The sequence below is a fragment of the Schistocerca cancellata genome, chromosome 9 (assembly GCF_023864275.1).
Source record: "Schistocerca cancellata isolate TAMUIC-IGC-003103 chromosome 9, iqSchCanc2.1, whole genome shotgun sequence".
Taxonomy (NCBI): domain Eukaryota; kingdom Metazoa; phylum Arthropoda; class Insecta; order Orthoptera; family Acrididae; genus Schistocerca; species Schistocerca cancellata.
Window position 1 is genome coordinate 477644575 of NC_064634.1, and position 22026 is coordinate 477666600.

General features: G+C 44.5%; 1 protein-coding gene across 1 annotated transcript in view; it reads left to right on the forward strand.

Moving 5' to 3' along the window:
• LOC126101507 (diacylglycerol lipase-alpha) overlaps window positions 1-22026 on the forward strand; it is a 477330-nt gene that overhangs the window by 224407 nt on the left and 230897 nt on the right. Inside the window, exon 10 of the mRNA XM_049912151.1 lies at window positions 21878-21955. Coding sequence (XP_049768108.1) covers window positions 21878-21955 — 78 coding nt within the window. The remainder of the gene's footprint in view (window positions 1-21877; window positions 21956-22026) is intronic.

Below are 22026 nucleotides of genomic sequence, written 5' to 3' on the forward strand. Positions count from 1 at the left end.
CTTTATTGATTACTTCAACCATTAAAAGTCATTTCCTTATCACTTGACCAGGAGCAGATCCAAAAAGGCTAGTAGACATGAGTGCCTTTCCAAAACAATTTACTTCACAGTTAACGGCCGAGCAATTTTACTTAAAACAGACTTTGTTAAAGCAGTTAATATCAACATTAAAACTTTCCAAGTAATAAAACTAAAACCACCAATTTGCCTACAATTTCGTTACCGAACATGTAGGGAGCCAGCTTGGCACAACAAGATACTAAATTACAAGGGCTCGCTAACAGGGAGGCAGAACTAGCACTTTCGAAGGATGCCAAGCAGATTAAAACAATCAATGTAAAGGTACAGTCATTTACCTTTTACAATAACTATCAATTTTAAAGCCACGTAATTTCAAAACTCTGTAATGTTCTGAGACTTCGAGGGATCACCAATTTAGTATTGGAGGGCAGCGTTGAGGGTAAAATCGTAGAGGGAGACCAAGAGAAGAATACACTACGCAGATTCAGAAGGATGTAGGCTGCAGTAGATACTGGGAGATGAAGAAGCTTGCACAGGATAGAGTAGCATGGAGAGCTGCATCAAACCAGTCTCAGGACTGAAGACCACAACCACAATTTTAAAAACCCACCAATGAAAGGCAAACGTAACCTTTTTAATCAGTGGCCAAAAACAATCTGAGTAAAATACAACCATTTAACATTTTACAATAACTAACAACTTTAATACCATGTCCTGCCGCCAAAATGTCCTGGGATAGAAATAATTGACCGACCGGGTGTAAGGGCGGACACAATTGTCTCCGGAAAGATGCTCAGACTAGAAGCGGACTAACAGACCCACAACGCCTCACATTCAGCAATCACATCGACCTCACGCGAGGCCAGGGGAGGAGGAGGAATCAAATCAGGAACCATAATCCCTGTCCAAAAATACACTTCCTCCCAGGCAGTACTCATAAGAAGCCAAAAGATCAATGTCTATAATTTCACCGGCGACAGGGACAGGAAATCCAAACGCAGGAAGCCACAAGGATAAAAAAAATGTAATCTAAAACAATCACTGCCCAAAAATACACTTCCTACCGGACAGTACTAATAAGAAGCGGAAAAGATCACTGTCTATAAATACACCATCGACAGGGACAGGAAACCCGAACGCAGGGGGCCACAAGGCAGAAAAAATGTAATCTAAAACAATAATCTCTGCCCAAAAATACACGTCCTACCGGGCAGTAATAAGAAGCGGAAAAGTTCACTGTCTATAAATACACCAGTGACAGGGATAGGAAACACGAACGCAGGTGGTCACAAGGCAGAAAGGACGCTGGTTGCACAAACCAAAATTCTTCAATTAACGTCCAAACCTTTAACCACCTTAACTTGCAGTTTATCAGAGAAACAGCAGGTGAACTCCATTGCAAAGGTTCCTCACACCCGACCGTGTACACGTCGCCAGCGTACCCAACTGGGCACAGTCACGCAGCCACGCGCTCTGTGACTGGAGCCCTCGTCTTCTCTGCACCCACGGCGGCGAAGTACCACTCCTCAAATTAGGTGAGTTACTAGTCCATCATTCCCGCCTCCAGACGGAAAATTTAAAGACATCCGTTGCCGCTCCCACCAAGTAGTGCCTCGGAACCACAGCCGTGGCCCCCGGGTGCTCACAGCAAGAGCTTACAGCCCTTGTCCCGTCAACTCGTCCCACTCGTCTCGCACCGCCAGGATAGACCACGCGGCTTCTCGGAATAACAGCCGTCTCTCCACCGCCACGCCACGCCGCGGTCTCAACCTACGACATTCTCTAATCCCCGATTTTAAAAACCGACCGACCGACTCGTCACCGCTAGGCAACCAACCGGCCATCCCCCCAAAGATCTTATTCCCTTACACAAGGCTAACAGGAAGCAACGACACGAAGATTGATAAGACCAGACACGCCGCCAGAGGGAATCTCAACAGAATCGTACGCAGCATAACGATAAATATGAAAGAATCAGTTAACGATGGAATGGAGGGACTCAGAACAATCTTCACAGCGCGATATATGTTGAGAGCCGACACACGGCTCAAAATTATTCTGTGGCATCTCATTTCAAAAACTAGCGTTCTCTTATTGTCTTGGCTGCTTATTGGTTATCCGCAAGCAAATACTCCCCACAAACTCCTTGACAAAAGATCTCCTAACACTTAAAATCTACAGGGTGGAGAAAAATGGCGTCACGAAATTTTAACCGTGGATAGCAGATGCCAGTAAGAACCAAAATTACTAATGTTTTGTAGGTCGACAACACAGAATTTTTAAACTACGGAAACTTGGCGTCACGCGCTCCGATTGGCCACTGGATTGCCCTGTTGCCAGATGCTGTGGACAACGCATGACCGCGATTGCTTTGCCTGCCGGAGATCGCGATGTATTCAAGCCTGTCCGCACGCTCGGTGGTGGCGCGCCAGCTTTCCACTCTGGGGACGAGGGAGTGAATCCGCTCGAGTCCCGACACATCCATTATAGGTTCGTGATAAGACATTCCGGGAACAAACCCGTCAACAGCTGTTAGTTCGCGTACAGTAAGTCTTTTACAAATTGTGTCGGCCCTGAAAAGGGGTTTCTTTGTAGCTAGACATTGTTTACTTAAAGCAGGTACTCGAACTGGCGACCTTCTGACGCGAAACAAGCTTGGTAACGTGGAACGTTGTTTTGCCGGACTCTTTCAAAGATTATGTAAGTCTGCAGGCTTTCGTGGCCGTTGTCACTGAAGTTAAAATCTTCTGGGTTTTTAGGCCGCGTCATGTTTCTTCTATAGATGAGTATGTGACAAGAAAGATCGTAAGAGATGGAAAAGAGCCACCGTGGTACAACAACCGAGTTAGAAAACCGCTGTGGAAGCAAAGGGATCTTCACAGCAAACATAAACGTAGCCAAAGCCTTGCAGACAAACAAAAATTACGCGAAGCGAAATGTAGTGTGGGGTGGGCTATGCGAGAGGCGTTCAATGAATTCGAAAGTAAAGTTCTATGTACTGACTTGGCAGAAAATCCTAAGAAATTTTGGTCTTATGTCAAAGCAGTAGGTGGATCAAAAAAAAAAAATTGTCCAGACACTCTGTGACCAAAATGGTACTGAAACAGAAGATGACAAACTAAAGGCCGAAATACTAAATGTCTTTTTCCAAAGCTGTTTCACAGAGGAAGACTGCACTGTAGTTCCTTCTCTAGATTGTCGTACAGATGACAAAATGGTAGATATAGAAATAGACGACAGAGGGATAGAGAAACAATTAAAATCGCTCAAAATAGGAAAGGCCTCTGGACCTGATGGGATACCAGCTAAATTTTACACAGAGTACGCGAAGGAACTTGCCCCCCTTCCTGCAGCGGTGTACCGTAGGTCTCTAGAAGAGCGTAGCGTTCCAAAGGATTGGAAAAGGGCACAGGTCATCCCCGTTTTCAAGAAGAGACGTCGAACAGATGTGCAGAACAATAGACCTATATCTCTAACGTCGATCAGTTGTAGAATTTTGGAAAACGTATTATGTTCCAGTATAATGACTTTTCTGGAGACTAGAACTCTACTCTGTAGGAATCAGCATGGGTTTTGAAAAAGAAGATCGTGTGAAACCCAGCTCGCGCTATTCGTCCAGGAGACTCAGAGGGCAATAGGCACGGGTTCACAGGTAGATGCCGTTTTTCTTGACTTCCGCAAGGCGTTCGATACAGTTCCCCACAGTCGTTTAATGAACAAAGTAAGAGCATATGGACTATCAGACCAATTGTGTGATTGGATTGAAGAGTTCCTAGATAACAGGACGCAGCATGTCAATCTCAATGCAGAGAAGTCTTCCGAAGTGAGAGTGATTTCAGGTGTGCCGCAGGTGAGTGTCATAGGACCGTTGCTATTCACAATATACATAAATGACCTTGTGGATGACATCGGAAGTTCACTGAGGCTTTTTTCAGATGATGCTGTGGTGTATCGACAGGTTGTAACAATGGAAAATTGTATTGGAATACAGGAGGATCTGCAGCGAATTGACGCATGGTGCAGGGAATGGCAATTGAATCTCAATGTAGACAAGTGTAATGTGCTTCGAATACATAGAAAGATAGATTCCTTATCATTTAGCTACATAATATCAGGTCAGCAACTGGAAGCAGTTAATTCCATAAATTATCTGGGAGTACGCCTTAGGAGTGATTTAAAATGGAATGATCATATAAAGTTGATCGTCGGTAGAGCAGATGCCAGACTGAGATTCATTGGAAGAATCCTAAGGAAATGCAATCCGTAAACAACGGAAGCAGGGTACAGTACACGTGTTCGCCCACTTCTTGAATACTGCTCACCGTTGTGGGATCCGTACCAGATAGGTTTGATAGAAGCGATAGAGAAAATCCAACGGAGAGCAGCGCGCTTCGTTACAGGATCATTTAGTAATCGCGGAAGCGTTACGGAGATGATAGATAAACTCCAGTGGAAGACTCTGCAGGAGAGACGCTCAGTAGCTCGGTACGGGCTTTTGTTAAAGTTTCGAGAACATATCTTCACCGAAGAGTCAAGCAGTATATTGCTCCCTCCTACGTATATCTCGCGAAGAGACCATGAGGATAAAATCAGAGAGATTAGAGCCCACACAGAAGCATACCGACAATCCTTCTTTCCACGAACGATACGAGACTGGAATAGAAGGGAGAACCGATAGAGGTACTCAGGGTACCATCCGCCACACACCGTCAGGTGGCTTGCGGAATATGGATGTAGATGTAGATATAATGTTCGACGTTTCGATCCCTCTCCTGGGACCTTCCTCAGGATCTTTTGGTGTCCACTACTGTTAGCAGTAGTGGCGACCAAACGATCCTGAGGAACATCCCAGCAGTGGGGTCGAAACGTCGAACATTTTAGAAGAAACATGACGCGGCCTAATAACCCAGAAGATTTTAACTTCAGTCTTTCAAAGATTCCTGGCATTGGCCTGATATTATTGACGGCATGTTGAATGAGATCCCTCTTTGTTTATAGGTGGTTCGCGTCCGGATGGGTGAACTAGAACCTTGAAGAATCGTCACGGGAAAAAGTCCGGTAGCGTGAGGTCTGGTGATCGCTGGGGCATCTCCTAAGAGCACCTCTGCTAATTGCCCGACCGCCGAAGAGTTGATTTAAATATCCATGCCCACTATGACTTATTGCGGGCACCCCATCATGCTGCAACCACATGCGTAGCCTTATTTCCAGCGAACATCTTCCAGCAGACCGGGTAGAGTTTCTTGCAAAAAGTGATTTTCCCCCCTAAGTAGAGGAGGTAGACGGATTGGCACAATCAGACGGTCATCCACAATACCTGCCCAAATGCTGAGCGAAAATCTTTCCTGGTATCCGTGGACGTACGTGACGTGAGGATTTCCCCTTGTCCAGTAATGAACGTTTCGAGTGTTGTAAAGGCCACCCCGATGGAAGGTGCTCTCGTCGGTAAACAACGCCATGGCGCACAAGTTGGAATCTATAGCAACACGTCGCAGAAACCACCGGCAAAAATCTAACCTGTGTTCATAGTCCGCCACAGAATTTAGCTCTTGGACAGGATGGAAACTAAATCTATGCTGGCCGTCATCCCTCAAAACTTCCCAGACCAACCGATGCATGACCCCCATGTCGTGTCCAACCGCTCGAGTACTTGTCGTAGGTGCTTCCTCGAAGCGTTTGAGAACAGTGTCTTAAAATGCAGCATTCCGTCGTGTTCGAGGTCTTCCAGCTTCACCATGATATCCCGCCAACGAGCCTGTTTCGAAAAGTCGCCGGTGAATTGCTGTAAACGATTGCGGGTGTGGGTGGCTTCTTGCTGGGTACCGTTCCTCATACAACCGTCGAGCTTCGTGCGCATTACCGTCGGATAGTCCATAAACAAAACTCATGTCTCGTTGTCCTTCAAACGAATACTGTGCTGCCATGCTTACTGTGTGACTAAAGCGCAGGTGACGTGTGAGTGCTCCGAAGCGAAGCTTACGTGTGAATGCCTGTGACGTGAGGTGGAGATAAACAGCAAGACCTGCTTGACACGTGTGAGTATCACGTTAGGGCAGTGACAAGGCGAGGGACGTTTGCACTTGTGAACCGACAATCAGAGCGCTGCCCGTCAACAGAAGAACGGCAACAAGGCAACCCCGCGGCCAATCGGAGCGCGTGTCGGCACGTTTCCGTGCGTTGTAGGCCTACATAACGTTGGTAATTTTTGTTCCTACTGGCATCAGCTATCCAGGGTCAAAATTTCTCTCCACCCTTTATATACAGGATGGTCCATTGATAGTTACCGAGCCAAATACCTCACGAAATAAGCGTCAAACGAAAAAACTACAAAGAACGAAACTTGTGTAGCTTGAATGGGGAAACCAGATGGCGCTATGGTTGGCCCGCTAGATGGCGCTGCCATAGGTCAAACGAATATCAACTGCGTTTTTTTTAAATAGGACCCCCATTTTTTGTTACATATTCGCGTAGTACGTAAAAAAATTGGAATGTTTTAGTTGGATCACTTTTTTCGCTTTGTGATAGGTGGTGCTGTAATAGTCACAAACGTATACGTACGTGGTATCACGAAACATTCCGCCAGTGCGGACGGTATTTGCTTCGTGATACATTACACGTGTTAAAATGGGCCGTTTACCAATTGAGGAAAAGGTCGATATCGTGTTGATGTAGGGCTATTGTGATCAAAATTCCCAACCGGCGTGTGCTATCTATGCTGCTCGGTATCCTGGACGACATCATCCAAGTGTCCGGAATGTTTTAGTTGGACCACTTTTTTCGCTTTGTGATAAATGGCGGTGTAGTAGTCATAAACATATAGCTCACAATTTTAGACGAACAGTTGGTAACAGGTAGGTTTTTTTTAAATAAAAATGCAGAACGTTGGTACGTTTGAACATTTTATTTTGGTTGTTCCAATGTGATACATGTACCTTTGTGAACTTATCATTTCTGAGAATGCATGCTGTTACAGCGTGATTACCTGTAAATACCACATTAATGCTATAAATGCTCAAAATGATGTCCGTCAACCGCAATGCATTTGGTAGTACGTGTAACAACATTCCACTCAACAGCGAGTAGTTCGCCTTCCGCAGTGTTCGCACATGCATTGACAATGCGCTGACGCATGTTCTCAGGCGTTGTCAGTGGATCACGTTAAAAGATATCCTTCAACTTTCCCCACAGAAAAAAATCCGGGGAAGTCAGATGCGGTGAACGTGCGGGCCATGGTATGGTGCTTCGACGACCAATCCACCTGTCATGAAATATGCTATTCAATACCGCTTCAACCGCACGCGAGCTATGTGCCGGACATCCATCATGTTGGAAGTACATTGCGATTCTGTCATGCAGTGAAACATCTTGTAGTAACATCGGTAGAACATTACGTAGGAAATCAGCATACATTGCACCATTTAGATTGCCGTCGATAAAATGGGGGCCAATTATCCTTCCTCCCATAATGCCGCACCATACATTAACCCACCAAGATCGCTGATGTTCCACTTGTCGCAGCCATCGTGGATTTTCCGTTGCCCAATAGTGCATATTATGCCGGTTTACGTTACCGCTGGTGGTGAATGACGCTTCGTCGCTAAATAGAAGCCGTGCATAAAATCTGTCATCGTCCCGTAATTTCTCTTGTGACCAGTGGCAGAACTGTACACCATGTTCAGAGTCATCGCGATGCAATTCCTTGTGCATAGAAATATGGTTCGGGTGCAATCGATGTTGGTGTAGCATTCTCAACACCGACGTTTTTGAGATTCCCGATTCTCGCGCAGTTTGTCTGATACTGATGTGCGGATTAGCCGCGACATCAGCTAAAACACATACTTGGGCATCATCATTTGTTGCAGGTCGTGGTTGACGTTTCACATGTGGCTGAAAACTTCCTGTTTCTTTAAATAACGTAACTATGCGGCGAACGGTCCGGACACTTGTATGATGTCGTCCAGGATACCGAGCAGCATACATAGCACACGCGCGTTGGGCATTTTGATCACAATAGCCATACATCAACACGATATCGACCTCTTCCACAATTGGTAAACGGCCCATTTTAACACGGGTAATGTACCACGAAGCGAATACCGTCCGCACTGGTAGAATATTACGTGATACCATGTACGCATACGTTTGTGGCTATTACAGCGCCATCTATCACAAAGCGAAGAAAGTGATCCAACTAAAACATTCATATTTTTTTAGGTACTACACGAAAATGTAATAAAAATGGGGGGTCCTAATTTAAAAAAATGCAGTTGATATCCGGTTGGCCTATGGCAGCGCCTTCTATCAGGCCAACCATAGCACCATCTGGTTTCCCCCTTCAAGCTAGACTAGTTTCGTTCTTTGTGGTTTTTTCGTTTGATGCTTATTTCGTGAGATATTTGGCCCGGTAACTATCAATGGACCACCCTGTATACGTATTAGATGTTAACAAAGTCCCCTTTTTCATAAACCCTTTTCTTGCTATAGCCACTCTGCATGTTATATCTCGTCTCACGAGGCCTTCATCATTTACTGTGGTGCCCAAATAAAATTCTTCTATCACTTTTACTGTAATGTTTCAGAATCTACGTTTAATTTGTTTAACTCCACTATGTTACCATTGTTTTACATTCGTTAACATCTATCTTACAGTGACTTATGAGAAAACCTTTCAAGCCACAGGATTTTTACCAACATCAGTGTTCCATATTTTGAAACATGATTTGAAGAGAAAAAAAATTCTGCGAGATGGGTCTCACACTGTTTGACTACTGAAGAGAAGCAAAAGCGCCTGAACATTGCAACCTTGCTCAAACAACCGTGAAGGTCGAGGATTCTTGTGCCGAATTGTCGCTATTGATGAATCGTGGATTAGAGACTTTAAACTGGAGTTGAAATCACAGTGCAGTAAATGGAGGGCTTTAGATTCATCATGTCCAAAAAAATTTCGTCGCGCTCAATCAAAGCTCAAGCAAATGATATTTATTTATGATCACCAAGGTATCATCATAACAGAGTCCCATGTGGAGCAAGTGTCACAGCAGTGTATAATAGTAACTTCATGCAAACCTGCGCAGAAAAATACACAAAACCCAATCTCAGTTGCTCGAGGCTGGGCCACTCATTCTCCATGACAATGTTCGCCCGCATATCGACAGCATTGCAAGTCAAAAACTACGTGAATACGGATGGGAAGTATTGCCGCATCCTCTCTACTCCCCACCCCCAGACACCAGACATTGACTTGCTGCCCAAGTTGAAACAATCTATGCACGGACGTCGTTATCTTTCTCTGGAAGAGTTTTCTACCATCGTTACCCGAGCCATTAGACAGATGAACAGAAGTGGTGTCCTAGATGGAAAGATAGAGCATCCAAAACGTTGGGATTCAGTCACAGAGAAGGAGGGACATATTACACTGCAGGACTGTAAAGAGATACTGAAAAAAGTAAACGTGTAATTAAAAAAATTAGTGAGCTATTTACGAGGTGCATTCAAGTTCTAAGGCCTCCGATTTTTTTTTTCTCTGGACTGGAAAGAGATAGAAACATCCGCATTGTTTTAAAATGAGACCACGTTCATTGTCAATACGTCCCAGAGATGGCAGCACCGTATGGCAGATGGAATTTTACCGCCAGCGGAGAGAATGAGAACTGTCTTAAATACTTAAAATGGCGACGTTTTCCTTACTTGAACAGCGTGCAATCATTCGTTTTCTGAATTTGCGTGGTGTGAAACCAATTGAAATTCATCGACAGTTGAAGGAGACTTGTGGTGATGGAGTTATGGATGTGTCGAAAGTGTGTTCGTGGGTGCGACAGTTTAATGAAGGCAGAACATCGTGTGACCACAAACCGAAACAACCTCGGGCTCGCACAAGCCGGTCTGACGACATGATCGAGAAAGTGGAGAGAATTGTTTTGGGGGATCGACGAATGATTGTTGAACAGATTGCCTCCAGAGTTGGCATTTCTGTGGGTTCTGTGCACACAATACTGCATGACGACCTGAAAATGCAAAAAGTGTTATCCGGGTGGGTGCCACGAATGCTGACGGACGACCACATGGCTGCCCGTGCGGCATGTTGCCAAGCAATGTTGACGCACAACGACAGCATGAATGGGACTTTCTTTTCGTCGGTTGTGACAATGAATGAGACGTGGATGCCATTTTTCAATCCAGAAACAAAGCGCCAGTCAGCTCAATGGAAGCACACAGATTCACCGCCACCAAAAAAAATTTCGGGTAACCACCAGTGCTGAAAAAATGATGGTGTCCATGTTTTGGGACAGCGAGGGCGTAATCCTTACCCATTGCGTTCCAAAGGGCACTACGGTAACAGGTGCATCCTACGAAAATGTTTTGAAGAACAAATTCCTTCCTGCACTGCAACAAAAACGTCTGGGAAGGGCTGCGCGTGTGCTGTTTCACCGAGACAACGCACCCGCACATCGAGCTAACGTTACGCAACAGTTTCTTCGTGATAACAACTTTGAAGTGATTCCTCATGCTCCCTACTCACCTGACCTGGCTCCTAGTGACTTTTGGCTTTTTCCAACAATGAAAGACACTCTCCGTGGCCGCACGTTCACCAGCCGTGCTGCTATTGCCTCAGTGATTTTCCAGTGGTCAAAACAGACTCCTAAAGAAGCCTTCGCCGCTGCCATGGAATCATGGCGTCAGCGTTGTGAAAAATGTGTACGTCTGCAGGGCGATTACGTCGAGAAGTAACGCCAGTTTCATCGATTTCGGGTGAGTAGTTAATTAGAAAAAAAATCGGAGGCCTTAGAACTTGAATGCACCTCGTATGAAAAGTCCTTCATATCATTCTGAATGAAAGTTCTAATCTGGTTGATGGACACTTCTGAGAAATTCTTAAGTCCAGTCCCGAAGCGAAGGACTGATGGACAGCTGGCGGTCGGCGTAGACAGGCTGCAGGCAGTTGTCAGCTGACGGGCTACCTAACTAGAAAGCAGGCCGCCTGCTCCGGAAGCGGAACCACCGATTCCCTCTCCGGTCAACTCTGTGTGGTGTGCAACCCACGTAATGCCTGGCTGGTGGAATCAAATCGAATAACGCTCTATTTCCGCACTTGTGACTGGCGATGCAAAGTAGGGAGGCAAAGGTATCTCCCTTTCTAAGCCACACTTCAACTACAGCTGTAGCCATAAGTCGTCTCGCCATTTAACGCCTTCTGTGCGGGCAACCCGAATAACACTGCTGTATAGCGTGGAGCGCCTGTTCCCCGTGGGAATCAACAGGGCGCATCCCCGCGAACGGCGTCATTAGACATGGCAGAGAGGACTGGAATGTAATCCAGGACACTGGCGGAAAGGCTGGTGAAGAGCAACGTTACTACGCAACCTCTCCTTCCCCCGAAGCTAAAACAGTCGTGGACAAAATTGTATCCACTGCCAGCATTCGAGTGATTCAGTCAGGCAGCAGTAGGCGGTCGAGATACAAGCAGCATCATAGAAGTAACCGATTTTGTGACTTTTACGAGTTCCTAATAAGGAACGAATTTTATAACATCTCTGTGCTTTAATAGTATAGTTTCTTGAGTTTCTAAGCGTTTATTTAAGATGTAATAGCCACAGTTCTCGAGTTTTCGTTTGCGTCGGAATGTAAACCAATTTTGTGACATATTACAAGTTCTTAATCACGGGCGAATTATTTAGTTTCACCTGAGTGCTTCAGTAGTTAGGTTTTTGAATCTCTGCGTTTTAGTATAATTTAATGGACACGGTTCCTGCGTTTTCGTCAGGGTCTACAATATAGTTGCGCAGCACGTGCCAAAAGTCCGTTTATCTGCGTAGTTTAGTTTTCCACGGTCTTTAGTATAGACGGGGACTTCGATTGTTGTGTGCGGATGCGAGCCGAGTGACACTTCGCTCTCAGCTGCAGGCTGTGATGGCTTCGGTTACACAGCTTAAGGCCTCAGTCGGTGGGCCGGCCGTGTGCATCCAGCGGACGTCCAACAGGTCCGAGTCCTCCAATCGGTCCTCACCGGTGGCAAACCCAGTTACTGCTCGCACTGAGGCTGACCCCTCACCTGTGGTCGACTGGGAGGTCGCCCTGGGGCGTAGCAGGCAGCGAAAGGCTTCCCAGGCAGGCGCACGTAAGGCCTCCCCTGTTTGTCTGACAGACAGGTTCCAGGTGCTGTCTGTGGCTAACATTGTCGCTGAGCCAGATGCTGTCGCCTGTCTTGTTTCAGAGGAAACCTCTCAGTCTGCAAGATCCGGAAAGTCACAGAGGATGAGATTATTGTTATTTGGGAGCTCCAACGTTAGCCACATTATGGGGCCCCTTAGGGACATGGCTGCCAAGAGGGGGAACAAAACCAATGAGTACTCCGTACGCTTACCGGGTGGAGTCATTCCAGATGTGGAATGGGTTCTTCCGGATGCCATGAAGAGCACAGGGTGCAGCCAACTGCAGGTAGTTCCTCACGCCGGTACCAATGATGTGTGTCACTTTGGATCAGAAGAGATTCTCTCTGGTTTCGAGCGGCTAACACTAGTGGTAAAGGCTGCAGAGCTGACCATTTGCGGGATAGTCGACAGGACCGATTGCGGACCTCTGGTACAGAGCCGAGTGGAGGGTCTGAATCAGAGGCTCAGTCGGTTCTGCGCTCGTGTAGACTGCCGATTCTTCGACTTGCGCCAGAGTGTGGTTGGGTTTCGGGTTCAGTTGGACAGGTCAGGTGTCCACTACACGCAGGAGGCGGCTACACAGGTCGCAAGAGCTGTGTGGCGTGCACTGGGTGGAGTTTTAGGTTAGAAGGTCTCGGGAAAACACAAGATGAGCTTCTGTCACAAAGGGTGCAGGCCGAACTCAGCAAGAACGTAGATACAGGAACCATCGGTATAACAGTTGTAAATTGTCGTAGCTGTGTTGGGAAAGTACCAGAGCTCCAAGCGCTAATAGAAAGCACTGATGCTCAAATCGTTATAGGCACTGAAAGATGGCTAAAGCCAGATATAAGCTCAGCCGAAATTTTCGCGAAGAACCTAACGGTGTTCCGAAAGGATAGGCTAAACACGGTTGGCGGTGACGTGTTTGTTGCCGTTAGAAGTAGTTTATCTTGTCGCAAAATTGAAGTAGATAGTTCCTGTGAGGTAATATGGGCAGAGGTCATTGTTGGCAACCGGAATAAAATAATAATTAGATCCTTTTACCAACCTCCCAATTCAGATGATACAATTGCTTGAGGTTCAAAGAAAACTTGAGTTTGATTTCAAACACGTACCCTACTCATACAGTTATGGTGGTGATTTTAATTCACCCTCGATATGTTGGCGAAAATACATGTTTAATTCCGGAGGTACACATAAAGCATCATCCAAAATTGTGCTAAACGCATCCTCTGAAAATTATTTCGAGCAGTTAGTTCATGAGCCCACGCGAATAGTAAACGGTTGTTAAAACACACTTAACCTCTTAGCAACAAATAATCCGGAGTTAATAACGAGCATCAAAACAGGTACAGGGATTAGTGAACACAGGGCTGCCGTAGCGAAACTGAATATTGTAACCGACAAATCCTCCAAAAATAAACGAAAAATATACCTATTCAAAAAAGCGGATAAAAATTTACTTTATGCCTTCCTGAAAGACAATCTCCACTCCTGCCAAATTAATAATATAAGTGTAGACCAGATGTGGCTTGAATTCAAAAAAATAGTATCGGCAGCAGTTGAGAGATTTATACCAAATAAATTAACAAACGACGGAGCTGATCCTACGTGGTACACAAAGCGGGTCAGAACACTGTTGCCGAAACAACGGAAGAAACATGCCAAATTTAAACAGACGCAAAATGCCAAATTTAAACAGACACAAAATCCCCACGATTGGCGATCTCTTACTGAAGCACAAAATTTAGCGCTGAGGTCAATGGGAGATGCTTATAACAGTTTCCACAACGAAACTTTGTCTTGAAACCTGGCAGAAAATCCAAAGAGATTCTGGTCGTATGGGAAGTATGTTAGCGGCAAGAAACAATCAATGCCTTCTCTGTGCAATAGCAGTGGAGATACTATAGAAGACAGCGCTTCCAAAGCAGAGTTACTAAACACAGCCTTCCGAAAAGAACACGAAGTAAATGTTCCAGAATTCTAATCAAGAACAGCTGCCAACATGAGTAACGTAGAAGTAAATATCCTCAGAGTAGTGAAGCAACTTAAATCACTTTGTAAAAGCAAGTCTTCTGGTCCAGACTGTATTCCAATTAGGTTCCTTTCAGAGTATGCTGATGCATTAGCTGCATATTTAACAATCATATACGACTGTTCGCTCGGCGAAAGATCCGTATCCAAAGACTGGAAAGTTGCACAGTTCACACAAATATTCAAGAAAGGTAGTAGGAGTAATCCACTTTATTACAGGCCCATATGATTAACGTCGATATGCAGCAGAATTCTGAAATATATATTGTGTTCGAACGTTATGAATTATCTCGAAGAAAACGGTCTATTGACACACAGTCAACATGGGTTCAGAAAACATCGTTCCTGTGAAACACAACTAGCTCTTATTCGCATGAAGTGTTGAGTGGTATTGACAAGGGATTTCAGATCGATTCCGTATTTCTGGATTTTCGGAAGGCTTTTGACACTGTAGCACACAAGCGGCTTGTGAAATTGTGTGCTTTTCGAATATCGTCTCAGTTATGTGATTTCCTGTCAGAGAGGCCACTGTTCGTAGTAATTGAAGGAAAGTCAATGAGTAAAACAGAAGTGACTTCTGGGGTTCCCCAAGGTAGCGCTATAGGCCCTTTGCTGTTCCTTACTTATATAAACGATTTCGGAGACAATCTGAGCAGTCGTTTTAGGTTGTTTGCAGATGATGTTTTCGTTTATCGACTAATAAAGTCATCAGAAGATCAAAACAAATTGCAAAACGATTTAGAAAAGATACCTGAATGGTGCAAAAAGTAGCAGTTGACCCTGAATAATGAAAAGTGTGCTGTCATCCACATGAGTGCAAATGGAATCCGTTAAACTTCGGTTACACGATAAATCAGCCAATTCTAAAGGCCGTGAATTCAACTAAATTCCTACGAATTACAATTACGAACAACTTAAACTGGAAGAAACACATAGAAAATGTTGTGGGGAATGCTAACCGAAGACTGCGTTTTATTGGCAGGACACTTAGAAAAGGTACACATCTACTAAGGAGACTGCCTACACTACGCTTGTCCGTCCTGTTTTAAAATACTGCTGTGCGGTGTGGGATCGTTACCAGGCAGGACTGACGGAGTACATCGAAAAAATTCAAAGAAAGGCAGCACGTTTTGTATTATCACGAAATATGGGAGAGAGTGTCACTGAAATGATACAGAATTTGGGCTGGAAATCATTCAAAGAAAGGCGTTTTTGGTTGCTACGTAATCTTCTCACAAAATTCCAATCACCAACTTTCTCCCCCGAATGCGAAAATATTTTGTTGACACCACCTACGTAGGGAGAAACGATCAACACTATAAAATAAGGGAAATCAGAGCTCGTACGGAAATATATAGGTGTTCGTTCTTTCCACGCGCTATACGATATTGGAGTAATAGAGAATTGTGAAGGTGATTCGATGAACCCTCTGCCAAGATGATTTCCTAGTCAAACGGTACTCGTTTGCCTTTCAGTTACGGAAGCGAACCACAGTTTAAAAAAATTCCACTTTGAGCTTGACCCTCCACAGATTTTGAAAATCGGCGTAGCGATTCCCTCGGTCATCTAAGCGTAAGCGTCAAAACCACTTGGCAGGTACGCACGGCGATTCATACATTAAAAACCGCCGCTGACGCTACGGAAAAACTCCAAAATGAAATGTTTGTGACGCTATGATCCGTGATATCTTCATTCGAAAGTTAAATTGTTCTGGAATATAACATGGTCATGGTTTTCAGCAGAGTTTGTCAGTTCCTTACCCAACGCTTAATAGCGGGTCCTCGGAATTTGAAGTAGTCCGATAAGTTGCAGCAAAGGGTTATACTTTAGACCCTAGATTGTTTCTGATACGCACGAATAATCTTGTACTTGCACACTCATTCGACGCAAATTTTGCTATTTTCCACATGATGCAACTATAGGCGTGAACATTATTAGCAGGGCATGTAAAATTTATGGAGAAACACATCTGCTACTCATTTAGTACTTGAAAGCCTTTGACAACGTGGGTATGGCAATGTTGTGGAAAACAGTAGACAGGAGAGGCATACCACATCACTTACTGAGAATAATCCAAAAAAACATACCAAGATTCTAAGATTGCCATTACTAGAAAAGGAAATGTCAAAGTAACAACTAACCTAGACTCACGATAAAGATACAGTTTGTCTCTGATACTTTTTACGACCAATGTTGATGATACGTTGAGGCATTGGCGAAAATAAATAGTGTTTCACACCCATAGGTTTAACCAGTGAAATTATCTGAGGACAACTCTGTTTGATGATGACCAAATTCTTATAGCTGGCAGTGATGATGTCCTTCGAAGTCCCATTTATAAATCAAGTATAACTCTCGAGGATTATAACCCAATAATCTCGACCCAAAGAAAGAAAAGTCGTGGTTTTTAAACGTCAAGACACGATCCAAAGCAAAATTGTAATGACGGAACGGAAAGTAGAGACAGCAGGTGAATTAATGTTCATGGAAAAGACCATTTCCGTCACAAACGGGAAAGACATATCGAAAAAATTGGAACATGTAATTACTGGAAATATAAACAAAATACCGAATAAAAAGGTAAGGAGAGAACCCGTAATAAAACTTTGCAAACCATTGGCAATACCATCTATACCTTATGACAGTGAAAGTAGGACAGCTGAAAACGAACGATGAATACTAGGTGTGGGAGTGAGGTTTCTAATGAGTGCAGCTGGCTACGGTCTATCCGATACTGTAACAATCGAACAACAAGTATGATACTAAAGCATAAACTGACAGACCAAAGAGTGTGGAAGCAAGTGAAGACATCATGTCACAAGAATGAATCAGAACAGAATACTCAAAATAATAATGAATTATCGACTAATAGGGAAAAAATCAACACATAGATCAAGAAACAAGTGTAAAGCTCAAATACAAGCATGCTACAGATAATACAGGCTCTGCCAACAGGGCGTAGCAAGCAGATGCGTAACACTTGAAGAAAGAAGAAGACATACTACTGCTCTCCTTACTGTGTAGGCTGCTAAACAAATGTTTGAAAACATCAACAGTTGGTTCGAGGCAAATGAATTACCATTCAAATTTGGCAAGACAGTGTACATACAGTTCAGTACTTGTCATAGAACTCCAGCAGCTGTTAAAAATAGTCCAGTCGAACGAGGAAACGCAGGAAAGCTGTAGTATCAAGTTTATGAGACTACTGATAGGTTGCCGTGTTAACTGGAAATTAAGCTCCTTAGCTCAGCTAATTCTGGAGTACGGTTCACTGAATGTGATTTTGCAATGAAGGCTGTCCTGGTTTAAGTTATTTCCACTCACTAATGAATTACAATTCTTTTTTTGGAAACTTCATGTAAGTGGAAAGAGACTGAAGTGATCTCTCCAGATAACTTGGTGTTTTGATAAATGTTCAGCAAATACAACATTCATTAAAGTGTTTCTCGTTAGCCTATATTTCTCTTTCCTAAAAAAAAAAAAAAATTCAAAGAACGAATACAGTACTACGACCAAAACATTTCCTTACAAAGGCTTCAAGGATACTCAACAGCCTCCGAGAACATATTCAACGTCTTAAGAACAATGCGGTGGAGCTTATTCAAATAACTTTCCGTTGAGCAACTTCCTCCAACCCATTAAACAGTATTTTTGCAGAAATTTTGGAAGTTAATTTTTCGTTATTTGGAGTCGTTTTACTATGTCACCCTTGGATAAAATGTATACCCTCAATTAACGTGCACATTCCTGAGCTCCATGTCCCGCTGGAGGCACGGAATACGAGAAATGTAAACGGAAAAAAATCTAAATAATGATGTAATGAAGCGAATTATGGTAACCATTCACACCCCGTTAAGCCTATGCACATGTAAAGTACACTACTGGTCATTAAAATTGCTACACCAAGAAGAAATGCAGATGTTAAACAGGTATTCGTTGGGCGAATATATTATACTAGAACTGACATGTGATTATATTTTCACTCAATTTGCGCCCATAGATCCTGTGAAATCAGTACCCAGAACAACCACCTCTGGCCGTGATAACGGCCTCGATACGCCTGGCCATTGAGTCAAACAGAGCTTGGATGGCGTGTACAGGTACAGCTGCTCATGCAGCTTCAACACGATACCACAGTCCATCAAGAGTAGTGACTGGCGTATAGTGACGAGCCAGTTGCTCGGCCACCATTGACCAGACGTTTTCAATTGGTGAGAGGCCTGGAGAATGTCCTGGCCAGGGCAGCAATCGAACATTTTCTGTATCCAGAAAGGCCCGTACAGGACCTGGAACATGCAGTCGTGCATTATCCTCCTGAAATGTAGGTTTTCGCAGGGATCGAATGAAGGGTAGAACCACGAGTAGTAACACATCTGAAACGTAACGTACACTGTTCAAAGTGCCGTCAATGCGAACAAGAGGTGACCGAGACGTGTAACCAATGGCACCCCATACCATCACGCCGAGTGATACGTCAGTATGGCGATGACGAATACACGCTTTCAATGTGCGTTCACCGCGATGTCGCCAAACACGGATGCAACCATCATGATGCTGTAAACAGAACCTGGATTCATCCGAAAAAATGACGTTTTGCCATTCGTCCACCCAGGTTCCTGGTTGAGTACACCATAGCGGGCGCTCCTGTCTGTGATGCAGCGTCAAGGGTAACCACAGCCATAGTCTCCAAGCTGGTAGTCCATGCTACTGCAAACGTCGTCGAACTGTTCGTGCAGATGGTTGTCGTCTTGCAAACGTCCCCATTTGGTGACTCAGGGATCTAGACGTGGCTGTACGATCCGTTACAGCCATTCGGATAAGATGCCTGTCATCTCTACTGCCAGTGACACGAGACCGTTGGGATCCAGCACGGCGTTCCGTATTACCCTCCTGAACCCACCGATTCCATATTCAGCTAACAGTCATCAGATCTCGACCAACGCGAGCAGCAATGTCGCGATACGATAAACCGCAATCACGATAGGCTACAATCCGACCTTTATCAAATTCGTAACCGTGATGGTACGCATTTCTCCTCCTTACACGAGGCATCACAACAACGTTTCACCGGGCAACGCCGGTCAACTGATGTTTGTGTATGAGAAATCGGTTGGAAACTTTCGTCATGTCAGCACGCTGTAGGTGTCGTCACCGGCCCCAACCTTGTGTGAATGCTCTGAAAATCTAATCATTTGCATATCACAGCATCTTCTTCCTTTCGCTTGAATTTCGCGTCTCTAGCACATTTCCGTGGTGTAGCAATTTTAATGGCGAGTTGTGTAAGTCTGGAGGGGAGTTGTTGATGTAGACAAATCCATGCTTGGAGACTCCGAGGAGAACGAACGTCAACACAATGCATTCACCATCCTCGTACGGGTTCAGCACGTGATATAATAGTGTAGGCTGCAACTGGGTGCACATCAGGATCACCTTTGTTCGTTCAGCCGTTAGTTTCAACAGCAGCGGTCACATTGCTGGCGTGCAGAGACCAGTGGCTGTGCCCTATCTAGTAGTTCTATCAGACGTTACCCGTGAACAAGATGTCGCCCGCTGCCCGTGCCACCCTGACCTACCCCTGTGCAGAGGGTGTTAGGGTGTTACCGCGTCCAGCACGTTCTCCTATGGTCTCACCCGTTCAAAACATCTGCTAATGGGTTTCTGAGTGACGGGCATGCCATCCGCCACCAGCCGCTGCGACTGATCAGTTCTCTTGTTCAGTTGAAGCAGCATGAAAAGACGCACCTTCATCCGTCATTCAAGTTTCGTTTTGCTCGATGGCCAGCAGTGTTAGATCCGATGATGCTTCCAGAGGTGGCGGCTCTGTACGCCTCCATCTACAAAGTTACTCACGTATTCTTTCTATTGTAGCGTAAATGCGCAATCAGTACTGGCTTCTCTTTTCTTTTTCCTCGTGGTCAGCCAGCAATGGTAGTCTGCTTTCTTGTTTTAATGTCTTCTACCTGTTTCTAGCGTCTCTCTGATTTTCTTGTCGTCTTTTGTTCCTTGTAGTGTTTGTTACCTTTCTGTCGATCTTGTGGTTCCTTCCTTTCGGTATTGTCCTGTGCGTCCCGTTTGTTTTCTTCTCCCCTTGTGGAATTACTTTCCTGGGAACAAGGGACCGATGCCCTAGCAGTTTGACCCCTTCCCCCGCCCCCTCTTTAAACCAACCAACGAACCTTATTTTTTACCGTCTCTGATATTTCCATTTTAATGTCCAACAGCGTACATTACCTTTGTCTGCTTGTCATTTAGATGCTGGGGAAAAGCATTGTCAGATAGATTTGGAACGGGTGGAAATGATTGATTAACGTATGTACTATATAAAATAGATTTATTTAAAAAACTTTCAGCTCAGCAAATTACAACTGTGTGTCCCATAATTGCCTTTATCATGAAATATATCATAAGAAAAACTGTTACGCTGAAACATGGTAATTATTCAGATCAGCAGTAGCTCAAGATTATTAAACAGATCTTAATGCAATTATTGATCCAACAGCAAAGAAACTGACCAAACTAAAAGTCACTTGACCTCAATAAACAGTTATTCATAAGAGCATCAAGTAATTTGTTTGAAGTGAAATTGTACTACAAACACTAGGATATTCATAAGTCCCAGTCTTTCGGTAACATAATTCTATAGCTGATAATTCTACATAAGTAATAGTACCACCAAACAGATTTTAGCACGTCAGTACGTTACATCGGTTGCACTCAAAATACCATCCAGTAATGAGCATAATGGCATAATCAGCATCTTCTGGCTACTATATCTGGCAGGCAGATCAACATTAAAAATTATTATCAAACACAATTGTCAGGTACACTTCCTTCCCTTTTCTAACGCTCGTTCGATTTCCAAATGCCGTTCACTATGTACAGTACTCGTCTGATCGATTTCCAAGTCCTTCATACAGTATGCAAAATATTTCATAGTACACCTGAAACAGTGCAGTATTAGAAAAGGAGGCATAGTATTTTACTAATGCATGCGTGCAGCGCAAGGTTATCAGAAAGCAGCGAAATAAACAAGTACATTGAACATGTCTTTAATGCAATACCAGCAATGGCCACCACTGAATAAGTAGGAAAGAAAATAGATGCCTCAGTGATGCAGATAAGCCTAAAGGCACGTGCCCAAACAGAAGTTGACGCACCGTACAGCAGCTTTACTCAGAGTAGCAACAAATGCCGGAAGCGGCTGCGACTAGGGCGCAACAAGGAGAAGAATGCCTCTGCAATCCAAGTGTGCATCGAAGTCTAACGTGAGGCGCATAATCTAGTAATTGCTTCACGAAAAGTTATAGCACCTGACAGCAAGAGGCCATAACACAATATCACAAAACAGTCACTCTGCAGCATCGTTAAGGTAAACGACAATTTCTACACTTACTCGTGACCAATAAACGTAGTCATGACAGCCATTAACGCAGAAGTCAGCCTCTTCCGTTTAGAAGCAAGCAAACAAGTTGTTTGCACTGACGATGCATACACGGAGACGCTCACTTCTTGCATACTCGCCATCATTGTTCGAGTCACTGCCCGTCTGCTACCTCCACGTCACGACAAATAAAGCCTCACTTCAGTCATAAAGATCACATCAGCATCGATAGTGTATGCGGAACACGGCACAGAGTGTGTGTTTTTGTGTGTGTGTGTCGCCCCTACTGAGTCGAGACACTGTGTTGCAGGACGTGATCACGGACCTGAACGCTGAGGGCGAGCCGTTGCCGCTGGACCCGGTTCGTGAAGACTGGCTGGGTCACAAGGTGAGTACCGCTTCGTCACGTGCAAGACCGGGCACAGGTGTACGGGGCACAAACCAGAGTGTGTGCTGACG